Source organism: Trachurus japonicus, chromosome 15, assembly GCF_045865225.1.
Source record: "Trachurus japonicus isolate A0001 chromosome 15, Traja_1.0".
NCBI lineage: Eukaryota > Metazoa > Chordata > Actinopteri > Carangiformes > Carangidae > Trachurus > Trachurus japonicus.
The window spans coordinates 1,250,460-1,265,040 of NC_140921.1; the positions used below are offsets into that span (position 1 = coordinate 1,250,460).

The following is a 14,581-nucleotide window of genomic DNA, read 5'->3' on the forward strand; positions in this document are numbered from 1 at the left end:
TAACTTTATCCAGAGCAGACACTTCTCTCGGTTGAGATGTGGTTTGGGAAAAGGTAAATAAATCCCCCCGTGGCCCCTCAGGATACCTAGTGTCAGAGTTGCATGTACCCCATGAACACCGTTTGACCATTTAAACTTAAAATGTCAAGAAAAAACATATAAAAACTAATGAAAACTGACTAACTGCATTTCAATGGACGTGGAAGCAGAGAATGTCCCAGTGTATGGGCTAGCTATGAGCACTGTGATTGGCTCATCGTGTTTGGGGGCGTGGCTTAGCTATAGGTCAATTAGGTTTAAATTAGTTTCAGAGTAATGGTTAAGTTTAGGCATTTGTTTTGGATGGTTAAGGTTAGGGTTAGGGGCTAGGGAATACATTATGTCAATGACATGTCCTCACAAAGATAGATTTACAAGGGTGTGTGTGTGTGTGTGTGTCTCACCTGCAGCGATGAGCATGGAGCAGAGGGTGGGAGACCCCAGACTGGCCGCCAGGTGCAGAGCCGTGTTTCCTCCGAACGTGGCGGCGTTGACGTCGGCCTTCAGCTGCACGGACACACAGGTGTGAGTGTGGTTATCCACTTTTTTCCCAACGTCAAAGACTTGAGCCTGTTTTGCCGGTTTTGCTCCTCCGGTGGAATTTTATGTTTACGTTTCCATGGTTTCAGTAGTCGCGGTAAATGCATGGATTTTATTCTTTTATTTTTTTCAATGTAAATCTGTAAAACGCTTGGATCATCACAGCAGCTTTTAACAGTGGATATCACACAGACTGACATCCGTGTTAAAAGCCAGCGTTAATAGATCCATGCGTTTACCGCAACTATGACAACGACTGGAAACCATGGAAACGTAAACATAAAATTCCACCGGAAATGCAAACCGGCTTCTGGTTTTTAACCATAAATGACGTTTGGAAACTTGTGGATAGTATATGACCTGCACAGTCAGACCCTTTAACGCCTCCTAGTGGTCGACTGTAACATTACAACTGCACAGTCCTTGACCTGCACTATTGGACAAAATCCGAATAAAACACCAAGATCTAATTGTTTGTGAAGCTTGGAACACTTTTAAACTTTATTTAACAGGCAGCCTATAATGACATAAAATGTTTTTAAATGTTCTATTGCATGGGGTTACTATTGGGTTTGTTGCTAATGGATACAGATATGACAGATATGGAATATGGACAATATGGATGGCAGTAGGAATGATATATTTGTGTTAATATAAGTCTTAAATAGTTATATCTTCCGACAGCAATCACTTCTATAGAGTGTTTGGTCTGAAACACGGGTCTGTCAGTCACTCTGCTCTGCTCTGAGCCGAAGAGAAAACATTTATCGTATCCTACAGTTTTTATCCAATGAGGAGAGAGAACGGCATGCAGGGCTGTGTGTGCAGCCAAGGAACGCCGTGAATGTGGCGACGTAGGGACGAGGACTGTTATGGTGCGTTCAAGGAAACTCGTATTTTTCCGACCGTGAAGTGGTACCAGTTCGATCTGGTACGAGTTCACCGGTCGGAAGTTACGAGTGGCCGTTATAGTGACTTTCACCGGTAAAACAGGTCGGAAAAACACGAGTGGGTTGCCTGAAACGCTACAAAGTCGTAAGTTGTGACTTGAAGCTGTAATTTACGATTTCAAAAGCCTGCCTGGAACGCAGCATTAGCCAAAACGACCGGATCGCTTACTTCTGCTTTAATGTCATAAAGGTTTTTGTCTAAAATGTATCTGACAGTGTGGGCCAACGACATTTTATATGTTATGAACACGTTGGCCCACACACACAGCCTATCATTTTATTTCTGTTTCATTTAAGCACACAGTATTAAAAGTATCTCGGTTTCATTAACTTAAACAAAATGTGCCGGCCAAGCGAGCTTCCAAAAAGATCAGTATTATATATTATATTACTGTATTTGACGACGTGCATATGAGACTATCGTAGTAAACGTATTATGGTCAAACGGTCGTACGTAATTTGAATGAGAACGAACCAGAGTTTAGCTATATATCATATTTTTCACGCCCTATCACCGTTTAGACAAATCTGAAATGATTGAAGAAACATTACTATTTCTGTGTGTGTGTTTTGTGTTGCTATGTGTTGTATTTATTCAGTTTGGGGGAATCACAGTGTCTAGAAAGCATCAGTGGCTCAGCTGGCAGGGACGGCTAACGGTAGCTAAGCTAACGGTAGCTAAGCTAACGGTAGCTAAGCTAACGGCAGGACGTCAGCTGTTAAAACCCTCCCGTTGTGGGACACGACATGAAACTACTCCAGTTAGCTCAGTCATGTTGGAACTCAGATATCCGCTGGAGAAAATATTTTTTCATGGAGCGTTTATTGAGTCACTGAGTTATTAAAGTTAAACAGGTAGCTAACCGTTAGCCCGGCTAATCTATGATAACCATGACTAATTACAAAAACATGCACACATAAATAGTAATGTTTGTCCAATCATTGGTTTTATAAACTTTACAAACATCAGATTAGTCTAAACGGTGATATAGTGACATGAAAAATTAGATAAATATAGTGAAACTCTCGTCCGTCACTATTGTTCTCATGCTGGTTTACTACCAGGAAGTAGTTGTAAACAACAAGGAGATTCGTCCTATACGGTTCATATCTGTATCCATTAGCAAGAAAACAGGTGGCGCTGTAGCAAAAAACCAAGAGGTCTGATTGTGCCGGTCTGTGTGTGTGTATACAGGTGTGTGTGTGAGGGGGCGTGGCCAGATGTGTGAGGGGGCGTGGCCAGATGTGTGAGGGGGCGTGGCCAGGTGTGTGAGGGGGCGTGGCCAGGTGAGTCGTACCTCTGTGATCAGCGTGCAGGCCACCTTGAAGAGGTTTTCTCTGACGGCGAGGTGCAGCGCCGTGTGGCCGCTCTTCTGCTCCGGAGCGTTGATCTTGGCTCCGCCCTCGACCAGCAGGCGCAGGCAGCGCTCGCCGTCCCGCCGCACGGCCAGGTGCAGCGGGTGGAGACCTGAGGGGGATCGAACACAGGCCACAAGTCAGTTCAATCTGAAGCGGATCGCCTGTCTGAACAGTTATTAAAGGGATAGTTCACCCAAAATTGAAATGTCACTCCTTATCTCCTCCCCCTCATGTGGACTAAGGGCTGGGAGAAGTTTCAGAGTCCTCCGTGGCTTCTCTGAGTTACAGGGGGTCTCGGCGTAGCAGTGCATGTCCATATGACGGTTGCAAATGGATACCAACTGTCTTGGTAACAAAAAGACACACCAAAAAACATCCAAATACCTCCATGCTGCTCGTATGTAATGTCCGTCTTGTATTGAAGCCCCGAAATGCAAAATTGTCCCGAAAAGAATTAAATAAGTCTATTTTTCAAGCTTGTTTGTAGCGGAAGTTCCTCTTCCCGGTTTGTCAAATTTGGACGAACTGGGAAGAGGAGCTTTGAAAAGCTTCCGCTACAAAACAAGCTCTCTTTCGCTCTCTCCATATCCCACATCCTTACTTTGTCTTTTTATGAGTTTAATTAATTAATTTTTTGTATATTATCTCTATTGTCTTTATTTGTTACCGAATCACTTTGCACTTTATATCTTTATTTTTTTCTCATTTCTGTTCATTTTTGCTCATATAACATTGATTATGTATGCACTTTATCTCTTTTTTTTAATGTTTATTTGTTAGCCATCGAAATTTGTCTTGTTGTAATTTGTTATAGGGGTGGAACCTATGTACAAGCCAACCGGCTTCGTTCCCTCCGTGCACCATTGAAATTTGTGTGCTAAATAAATAAACTCTAAACTCTAAACTCTTGAAATATAGACTTATTTAATTTTTTTCGGCACAATTTCTCATGTCGGGGCTTCAATACAAGACGGACATTACATACGAGCAGCATGGAGGTATCTGGATGTTTTTTGGTGTGTCTTTTTGTTACGAAGACAGTTGGTATCCATTTGCAACCGTCATATGGACATGCACTGCTACGCCGAGACCCCCTGTAACTCAGAGAAGCCACGGAGGACTCTGAAACTTCTCCCAGCCCTTAGTCCACATGACTAAAGGATGGCCATCCTTAAGTGTAAGGAGGGAACAACATTGCATGGTTTTTATTTACAAAGCTTTACTTGAAATTTTACCTGTTTATCTTACCAGCTTAATCTCACTTAGAATCTCTAACTTACACACTCGTTCACAGGACACCTTGGTTTTTACAAATTCCTAGTATCAGGACAGAATTGGGGAAGAAGAATGCCTTTCAGTTTTATGCCCCCCAAAAGTGGAATAACCTCCAAAACTGTCTGAAACTGGATCATCTTATTTCCTTAGATAGTTTTAAAAACGTATTATCGAATGTTTTACAACCTGTATGTAATTGTGAATCATGACCTTGTATATTGTATAATTGTGTTTTTGTTAATTGACCTTCCCTGAATAAATAAAGGAGAAATGAAAAAAATGAAATGAGGGGGAGGAGATAATGAGTGAAATTTTTCAATTTTGGGTGAACTATCCCTCTAACAGTAGTCATAGTCATAGTTTATGATCAATAATCTCTGGGGTTTCCCACCGTGGTAGTCAGGGGTGTTGACCAGGTGTGCGTGGCGTTCTCCCAGGTGAGCCAGCAGGGGGCGCAGCGTGGCGTTGTCCCCGGCCAGCGCGGCCAGGTGCAGCGGGCTGCGGCCATCTTTGTCCACCAGGCCGGGGTCGGCGCCGGCCTTCAGCAAAACCTCCACCACCTTCACCTGCCGCGTGATCACGGCCAGGTGCAGCGGCGTCTGGACGGGAGGGGGCGGAGTCAGTTTTTACTACAATTTTTTAAACCGTTTTTAATTTTCTCTTTAGAAATTTTACCAATTTTGGAGAAATTCTATACCATTTTTTTCTAGAAATGTGTTGAAAGGACAACGAGGAGTTTGTATTTGGTTATAAAAAAGTCTGATATTAATGTGGATGAATCTCCGTTACCACTTGTTAATGGTCCATTTTAGATAAATCTATGGTTTTGTCTCTATGGTTATTTTGTTATTATTAGTGGTGGTGGAAATGCTGGGCGAGCCGACCACACTGCAAAAACTCAAAATCTTTCCAAGAATATTTGTCTTATTTCTTGTCAAAATGTCTCATTTCTGGTCAAAACTAATCTCTTTCCACTTAAAATAAGACTCATCACCTAAAAATTAACTTGTTTTTAGATCATTTTCACTTGTTTCAAACAAATTTTCAATTGAAATAAGTAGAAAAATCTGCCAGTGAAAGCAAGTTTTTTGTGCTTGTAATAAGAAAGAAAAACTTGCTCCACTGGCAGATTTTTCTACTTATTTCAATTGAAAATTTGTTTGAAACAAGTGAAAATGATCTAAAAACAAGTTAATTTTTAGGTGATGAGTTTTATTTTAAGTATAATGAGATTTATTTTGACTAGAAATGACATTTTGACTTGAAATAAGACAAATATTATTGGTAAGATATACAAGTTTTTGCAGTGTACTTTCGGTTTCGTGGCGAGTCATGAGAATAACGCCGCCGTATGAATCTCCGTTTATGGTGGGAACTACGACGGTATGTGATCGTCTTCCAACCTCTGACTTTAATTCTTGATGAATGAAAACATGAGTCTGTCTTGCGCCGGTCAAAGAATTTCACGGTGCGGAGGCTCATAAATGTAGTGTGGAAACACTTCACTTTTACAAAACTTTTACGTTGTCCCTTTAAGTTTTTTTTTTCTAGAAATGTTACCACTTATTTCTACAATTTTTCTTTTTTTAGAAAAAGAAATTGCGAGAAATGTTAAAGGGACAACGAGGAGTTTTGGAAAGCGAAGTGTTTTCATACCAAATTTACCACGAGTCTACGGACGTCTTGCCAAGAATGTTTTCATTCATCAAGAATTAAAGTCAGAGGTTGGAAGACGATCACATACCGTCGTAGTTCCCACCATAAACGGAGATTCATACGGCGGCGTTATTCTCATGACTCGCCACGAAACCGAAAGTACACTGCAAAAACTCTTATATCTTACCAATAATATTTGTCTTATTTCAAGTCAAAATGTCATTTCTAGTCAAAATAAATCTCATTATACTTAAAATAAAACACATCACCTAAAAATCAACTTGTTTTCAGATAATTTTCACTTGTTTCAAACAAATTTTCAATTGAAATAAGTAGAAAAATCTGCCAGTGGAGCAAGTTTTTCTTTCTTATTACAAGCACAAAAAAAAACTTGCTTTCACTATCAGATTTTTCTACTTGTTTCAATTGAAAATTTGTTTGAAAAAAGTGAAAATGATCTGAAAACAAGTTCATTTTTAGGTGATGAGTCTTATTTTAAGTGGAAAGAGATTAGTTTTGACTAGAAATGAGACATTTTGACAAGAAATAAGACAAATATTCTTGGAAAGATTTTCAGTTTTTGCAGTGTGGTCGGCTCGCCCAGCATTTCCACCACCACTAATAATAACAAAATAACCATGGAGACAAAACCATAGATTTATCTAAAATGGACCATTAACAAGTGGTAACGGAGATTCATCCACATTAATATCAGACTTTTTTATAACCAAATAGAAACTCCTTGTTGTCCCTTTAACAATTTTTTTCCCTAGAATTTTTAAAACTTTCTTTGGAGAAATTTTACCACTTTTCCCCAGAAATGTATTCAAATAATTCAGCCAATGGCCCTAATTTTAGAGTATTTGGATGCGTGGGGGGCGGAGCCAGTGTGCTACCTGTCGCAGGTGATTGGCCGTGTTGATGATGGCGTGCTGCTGCGTGCTGAGCAGCGTGTGCAGCAGCTGCTGGATCACACTCGTCTGCTGGTGGATGACGGCCAGGTGCAAAGGACTGTGGGAAAAAACACAACATGACATCAGATACTTCGCACGTGCTTCAACCGTGTGTGTGTGTGTGTGTGAGCAGGGCCGTTGCTAGGAGTTCTGGGCCCCCTTAAAGAATACTAAAGTGGGCCCCTCCCCCTAACTTTTCCAGTTTTTTTTCTTAGACTACGTATGTATTATCGTTTTTTATTTAGCCTTCTTTGTTTTGATGCTAATGCAGCATTACACTGCAAAAACTCAAGTATCTTACCAAGAATATTTGTCTTATTTCTAGTCAAAATGTCATTTCTAGTCAAAACAAATCTCATTCTACTTAAAATAAGACTCATCATATTAAAAGCAGCTTGTTTTTAGACACTTTTTACTTCTTTCTTTTTTTTTTTTTTAACTTTTTATTTATCTACATGAACATAGAACATGAGATCATCATGGATGGTACAGTTAAAATCAAAATATTCAATTACACATACATACATACATACATACGCATACATCATAGTCAAATGTCACACTATTCAAGGTGCATATTCAATCCATTTTTCCCAGCGTTCCATACACTTCTCCAACTGAAGTCTTAAAACAAAAGTAAGTCTCTCCATACAGTAAATTTCGTGAATAATCCCGTGCCACTGGATCAATGTTGGAGGATCTAGTTGCAACCACTTTCTGGTTATAGCTTTCCTACCACTGGCCAGAAGAATCTTCAACAAGTACCTGTCCTTATGCAAGACTGTTTTTGGAATTTTACCGAGATATAAAATAACAAAAGAAAAATCTAAATCCACCCCTATTATTTTATTTATCTCGGTTGACACCTCCTTCCAAAATAACTGGATTTTCGGACAGGCCCAAAAAACATGAACATGGTTAGCCATAGGGGTTCCACATTGTCTCCAACTCTGTGTGCCTGTTCGTAGTGCTGTTAATTTAGGAGTTATGAAAAATCTCACTACATTCTTCCAGCCGAACTCTCTTAAAGATCTCGAATTTGCAGTGGTCGCTTGTGTCTCACATATTTCTATCCAGGTCTCTTCTGATATTTGTGTTTCTGACTCCTTCTCCCATTTTTGTTTAATGGATAACGTAGAGTGATTCTTAGAAGCTTGTATACTTACGTAAATTCTTGAGACCAACTTTTTATTATCTTTCTTTTTATATGCCTCATGAAATATAGAAATTAAATTGTATTCCTTCTCCTCCTTGATTTGTAATTTTTTATTATAGTAGTCTCTGACTTGCAGGTATCTATGAAAGTCCTGCTTCTCCAGTCCAAATGTGGCTGAAATTGACTCATAACTCTGAAATTTACTGTTTGAGATGAGGGAACAAAAGGACGTGATCCCTCTCCTAACCCACTGTTTAAAGCCCCCGTCCAATCTAGCAGGTTCAAATTCTGGATCATATGCTATCCAATTCAAGACTCTAACCTGTTTCTCTATTTGTAACTTCCTCAAGACCTTAAACCATAGTTTCAGAGTGAATACAGTCAATTGATTCAAATTGTTATAATATTTTTCTGCTTGGTTTTTGTTTCCTATTATAGACTGTATTGGAATTTTTAACTGTGTAGTTTCCAAGCATTTCCATTTAGATTCATAATTTGGAGAGCACCAGGATACCAAGGGTTTCAACTGTGCAGCATAATAATAATCCTGTAAACATGGTAAAGCTCTCCCTCCCTTCTCTTTTTTTAGCTGCAGAGTCTTGAACTGAACCCTGGGTCTTCTACTGTTCCAAATGAACCTTGAGATCCAGGACTTTTTACTTCTTTCAAGCAGATTTTCACTTGGAATAAGTAGAAAAAATCTGATAGTGGAGCAAGTTTTTCTTATTACAAGCACAAAACACTTACTTTCACTGGCAGATTTTTCTATTTATTTCAAGTGAAAATTTGTTTGAAACAAGTGAAAATGATCTAAAAACAAGTTAATTTTTAGGTAATGAGTCTTATTTTAAGTGGAAAGAGTTTAGTTTTGGCTAGAAATGAGACATTTTGACAAGAAATAAGACAAATATTCTTGGAAAGATGTTGAGTTTTTACAGTGTACTATGAGTATTGGTCAGGGTCTTACGCAGAATAAATCAGTCATACAAAGATTAGACTACTGGGGTTTTTTATGGGCCCCACTGGGCGCTGGGCCCCTAGAATTATCATCACCTTTCTCCCCTATACAACGGCCCTGTGTGTGTGTGTGTGTGTGTGTGTGTGTGTGTGTGTGAGGTGGGCGGGGCCTCACGTGTCTCCGTTGCTGTCCTGGACGCCACACAGGTGTCTCTGGATGGCGAGGAGGACGCGGACGTCCCCGGTGCTGCAGTACTGCAGCAGGGCGGCGGCCGTCTGCCGGGCGCTGTGGGACGACCGGCTGTGGAGCGCCGTGGCTGCAAAAGGTCAAAGGTCAAAGGTCAGTGAGGTGGGTCACATGCTCATATCTACATATGTACTGGGAATGCAAGGATGTGAAGGTTTTTTTGGGGGGTGAAGTTTGCTCTACTTTATCTAATGCACTGGAAGTCGTTGTACCATGTTCTCCCATTGTGTTACTCCTGAATGATACCACCTCATTAAAACTGACATGCTGGGAAAGACGTATTCTCCATTTCTCAGATTTTTCCCTGTTAAAAGGGTTTTCCATGGAGTTTTTCCTCAGTGGATGTGAGGGTCTAAGGACAGAGGATGTTGCTACGATGCCATGTAAAGCCCTTTGAGACAAACTGTTTGTAAAAATGGGCTATACAAATAAAATTGCCTTGCCTTGCCTTGCCTCCTAACCGGCATCACTGCTGCCAAAAAAGATGCTGGCTTTACGCTGGAAACCTTCACATACAGTTACCAAGCCCCATTGGATTAACACATAGACATTTATACATTGACATAATAAATATGGAGCTTTCAGTGGCCAGAATGCACAGTGCTGGAGCTGATACTATTCTAGCATGGCAAACAATGGCAGATAAGATCCAGGAATTGTTGTAAAAACTATTTTTATTTGCATTTGTTGTTAAAACATGGTCTCTCATACCCTGTAAGAGTTTTATAGAGATCCAAGTTGGTGGGGTGGGGGGGTGGGCGGGTCGCCGCCCGGTCCCCTTTGTATTTTATTTTTTATTTTTAATTTTTTCCTGTCTCTTTTTTTATTTTTAATTCTTTTATTTATCTTTTTTACTTTTTTACTATGTTGCAATGTACCTTTTACCTCTATCGGACTAATGTACTTTGTCCCTTTAAAAGCAATTAAAAAGTTGTTCACAAAAAAAAGTGAGGTGGGTCACATGATGAGGTCACGTGATGAGGTCACGTGATGATGTCACGTCGTCCTCACCGATCTGAATGAGCTGCTGTTGTAGTGGCGTCTGTCCTCCCGTCTGTTGTTGTTGTTGTTGTTGCTGGGCAACGTCTGTCTGGGGGGCGGGGCCGGACATCTGGGCTCCTCCCCCGGCGCCGAAGCCCGGGAACCCCCCGGTGAAGAAGACTCCTCCTCCTCCTCCTCCCGCTCCTCCTGCTCCTCCTCCTCCTCCGTTCATCTGCTGGTTGAACTGGAATCCTGCAGGAGACACGGCCCACAGTCTGACTCCGCCCCCTTTCACATGGCCCCGCCCCCTCACGTGACTCCTCCCACCCACTCCCCGTAGCAACAACCAAGGGGGTGGATCGGACTACACACAGGCGTAGCTCACAGTCGGCCATATTGGAACAGGCAACTCTCTCTGACTCTGGCTGCAGTTACAGTGCAGTAGATGGTGATCCAGTCATCTGCACTAAAACAGCAGTTCATAAATCTGTATAGCTATTACATTAAAGGGGACATATTATGCAAAACTCACTTTTTCATAGCTTTAGTGTGTATTTGCCTCCTCACCCCTTAAAGCTTCAGTTGGTAACAATTATTCAGTCATATTTGCTGGAATTGTCACTATATTCTGATGGTCAGACATTAAATGAGTAATTTAGGACAAAATCCAACTCCTCTGGCTCCACCTACAGCCTGTAATCGTATTTGCCAAAATCCACCGCGCCCGACGATTCTCCACCAGTCAGGTAGAGGGAGCAGGAGGAGCAGCCAATCGCCGCTCCTACACGTCGTGCTATGGATACGGTACATCTTTTTTTTTTTTTTTTTTTCTCTGTGGGTGCGTTCATGGCTACTTTGTGTGTGTCTGTGTGTGTGTGGGGCGCTTGGCAGAGGTTCATAAAGGGACCTGACGGAGTATTGTCTTGAAATTTCCGACCAAGTCGCGGAGTTTACTTTCACTTTCGTCAACTTACCAACTGGAGCTTTAAACATCAGTTTTGACAACTACGTCAACATTTTGTAAACTGCCATAGTCAGAAAATGTGTCTCTTAACAAGCCGTTTGTTTTAATTTCACCCGGCTTATTACATCACAAGCCGGGTGATGTGAATATCCCAGCCCTCGCTCCCGTGGTTACCATGGTTACCTCAGCTACCAGAGCGAAGCTTCTAAACCGACCGTTTAGAGCAGGGCTGTGAAACTGGTGTGTAGACTAACATTGCTCTTAGACATGAAGGTACCATGTCAAGAAGGAGGAATGAGCTGAATATGTCCCCTTTAACTATTTGCATAATGTCACTATAATGTTACTTTTACAAAAAAAAAAAGTACATGATTAAAATGATCCGTGATTTTAAGTAGCTGCATCATAACTGCATAGACGTTCATAAAAAATCAAACCGTTTTGAAATGGGACAAAAACTGAGCAAGTTGTGGTCATTATAGACCCTTTCAGAGAGTATAAACAAAGACAGGTGTGGCTCATTAGAAAACGCTCTGGTACACTAAATGGAATGGAGCCTTAAAGGACAAAATGTTTGAGTCTCCATCTGACGCTGTCTGTGGCTTTGAGGGATGGAAACAGCCTAAACAGCAGAACTTACATCCACTCCCATTCATTGCTGCCGTGGCGACGCGCGGACAGACGCAGCTACCGCAAAACAGGAGACATTAAACTGAAAACCTTCAGATTCCTTCTGTTAGACCTAAAATGATATGAAAATACACCCCTGAGTTGAATTCGCCTGGAATTGTCCTTTAATTAGTATCCTTGGTAACACCTGTATTTGTTTATACTCTCTGAAAGGGTCTATAGCAGAACATGCAGCAGAGGACTCATGCTGCGTTCAAGACAACTCGGAAGTCGGAAAAAAACGAGCTCCGAGTTGTAAAAAATGAATTGAACGGCGTCGAACTCGGAAATTACAAGTCGGAAACTCGGGGTATCATATCAGAGCTCCAACTTTCTGACTTTGCAGTAGCCTATATGAAATACGTTTATATTAAGCTGTGATTGTTGTATGGTGTGAAATTGTGTTCCTTGTATGTGATGAAATAAGGTTTAACTGTTATCAAGGCTGTAACATTATATGTGCACTCATCTGCAGCGTCTCCTCTCCTCCAAAATAAACATGCTGCAATTACTGCTGCATTATTTTTTCGTATTCAGCTCTGAGCCACAATACGACAAACTTCCTTCAGGTATCCATGTTTTTTTTCGCCTGAGTTCCTGCAGCGTGAACGCAGTGATGTCGGAAGTCGGAAATTTCCAAGTTGGGAATCCCGACCTCCGAGTTGTTATGAACGCAGCATCAATGCTCTGAGGGAGAGAGTTGACCTTACCAAGATGGCCGCCGTACTGGCTACGCTTTGTCATTGGGCAGCAGCGGTGGGTGAGTCATCTAGTCTTCTTATATACAGTATCTCTATGGCAACAACAACAACAACTCCTCCTCACCTCCTCCAGCTCCGCCTCCATACCCACTGGCTCCTCCCCCTCGTCCTCCTCCTCCTCCTCCTCCTCTCCAGGGCTCGTAGTGAGGCAGCGGCTTCTGCTTCTTCCTCTGCACCTCCTCTTTGTCTGAGGGAGAGAGAGAGAGAGAGAGAGAGAGGTGAGGAGGAGGAGGAGGAGGAGGAGGAAGAGGAGGGGGAAATGGAAGAGAGGAGGAGTAAAGGAGGAGGAAGAGAGAGGTGGAAGAAGAAGAGAAAGAAGAGGAGAGGAGAGGAGGTGGAGAGGAGTAAAAGAGAAGGAGGAGAAGAGGAGGAAGAGGAGGAGTAAAGGAGGAGAGGAAGAGGAGGAGAAGGAGGACGAGTAAAGGAGGAGTAAAGGACGAGTAGAGGAGTGGTTGTGTCTCTGACCTTGGACCTGAGGGATGGTTAAAGGAGTAGAGGAGGAGTAGAGGAGGAGTAAAGGAGGAGGAGTAGAGGAGAGGAGTAGAGGAGTAAAGGAGGAGGAGTAGAGGAGGAGAAGGAGGAGTAGTAGTAGAGAAGGAGTAGAGGAGTAAAGGAGGAGGAGTAGAGGAGGAGAAGGAGGAGTAGTAGTAGAGAAGGAGTAGAGGAGGAGTAAAGGAGGAGGAGTAGAGGAGGAGGAGTAGAGGAGGAGGAGAAGGAGGAGTAGAGGAGGAGGTGCTGTCTCTACCTTGGACCTGAGGGATGTAGGTGAACTGTTTGGGGTCGCTGCTGTCTGGTTAAAGGAGGAGGAGGAGGAGGAGTAGAGGAGGAGGAGGAGGAGTAAAGGAGGAGTAAAGGAGGAGGAGGAGTAGAGGAGGAGGAGAAGGAGGAGTAGAGGAGGAGGTGCTGTCTCTACCTTGGACCTGAGGGATGTAGGTGAACTGTTTGGGGTCGCTGCTGTCGCCGGCCTTTTTCCTGCGCAGCTGCAGGAAGACGGTGACGGGACGAGCGATCTCTGGGCTGTGATAGGCCGGGGTCTTAAACACGATGGCGTACTGAGGAGGAGAGGACTGTGTTACCATGGTGACACAGAGGTAAACACACACACACACACACACACACACACACACACAGACACACACACTCTGTACCTGTTTGTGAACGTCTGTAGGGGAGAAGTCTCCGAACGCCTCCCACCCGACGTCCTCGTCCTCCTCGTAGAATCTGATCTCTATGTCGTCTGTTGTAAAAACACACGGAGCAAAGCATCATGGGAGATGAAGTCCAGACCAACAGGAAGCAATATTTGTTTTCGTAGGATAGGTCTGGGAAAGTCCCGCCTTCCCCGCCTCTGATTGGCTGGATGAACTCACGTCATCTCACAACAGTACTGCAGTAAACTAAAATAGACACCAACTGAAATTTAGTTTACATTTTGAGTTTGAGAGAAGTGTAATTGTGCCATTGGTTGGGTTTAGACAATGAAGAAAGGAGTTGGTTAAGTTTAGTAAAAAGACCAGGTAGAGGCTAGACAGGCCAGATAAGTAGAGAGAGTCCAGGTAGATCGACAGCCGTTTCACAGCCGTTTCACAGCCGAAACAAACAACCAATCAGGCGAGAGTCCTTCTAGCCAATCAGAGTAGAAAATGGAGCCCATCTAGCCAATCAGAGGCGGGAACGGCGGGAAAGGCGGGACTTTCCCAGACCCATCCTACGAAAAAAAATATCGCCAACAGGAAACCAGGATCTGGATCATGGTGCAGGTGTTCTCACCTTTCTGGACCTTGTCACAGAGCAGGAAGATCTCGTCTCCTCCCAGCACCGAGCCGCACGTCTTGTCCATGCGTGAGATCTTCAGGTTGGACGCGTTTGGAGACTCTGCAGGTGAAACAGAACAGGGGGCGGAGTCAGAGTTTATATCTATTTACACTGTCTACTTACAATGTGGACCAGATTTATTTATCAGAGCGCCTCGCTCGGCCTGTTGTTTTATGCACAGCTTGTAGCCTTGCAGTGGAAGACACAGAGGACACCTGCTCGCTTCCACTGGCATTGTAAATATATGCACCTGTATGTA

The 14,581-nt window shown here is 42.6% G+C and overlaps 1 protein-coding gene across 3 annotated transcripts in view; it reads right to left on the bottom strand.

The window, feature by feature from the left end:
- nfkb2 (nuclear factor of kappa light polypeptide gene enhancer in B-cells 2 (p49/p100)) overlaps nt 1-14,581 on the bottom strand; it is a 42,565-nt gene that overhangs the window by 6,422 nt on the left and 21,562 nt on the right. For all 3 annotated transcript variants that reach the window (XM_085799167.1, XM_085799166.1, XM_085799168.1), the window contains 10 exons: nt 14,278-14,382; nt 13,656-13,744; nt 13,421-13,559; nt 12,572-12,694; nt 10,144-10,365; nt 9,061-9,202; nt 6,716-6,830; nt 4,555-4,762; nt 2,828-2,997; nt 444-546 (listed from right to left, as the gene is read on the bottom strand). In XM_085799167.1, the coding sequence (XP_085655293.1) occupies nt 444-546; nt 2,828-2,997; nt 4,555-4,762; nt 6,716-6,830; nt 9,061-9,202; nt 10,144-10,365; nt 12,572-12,694; nt 13,421-13,559; nt 13,656-13,744; nt 14,278-14,382 (1,416 nt within the window). The remainder of the gene's footprint in view (nt 1-443; nt 547-2,827; nt 2,998-4,554; nt 4,763-6,715; nt 6,831-9,060; nt 9,203-10,143; nt 10,366-12,571; nt 12,695-13,420; nt 13,560-13,655; nt 13,745-14,277; nt 14,383-14,581) is intronic.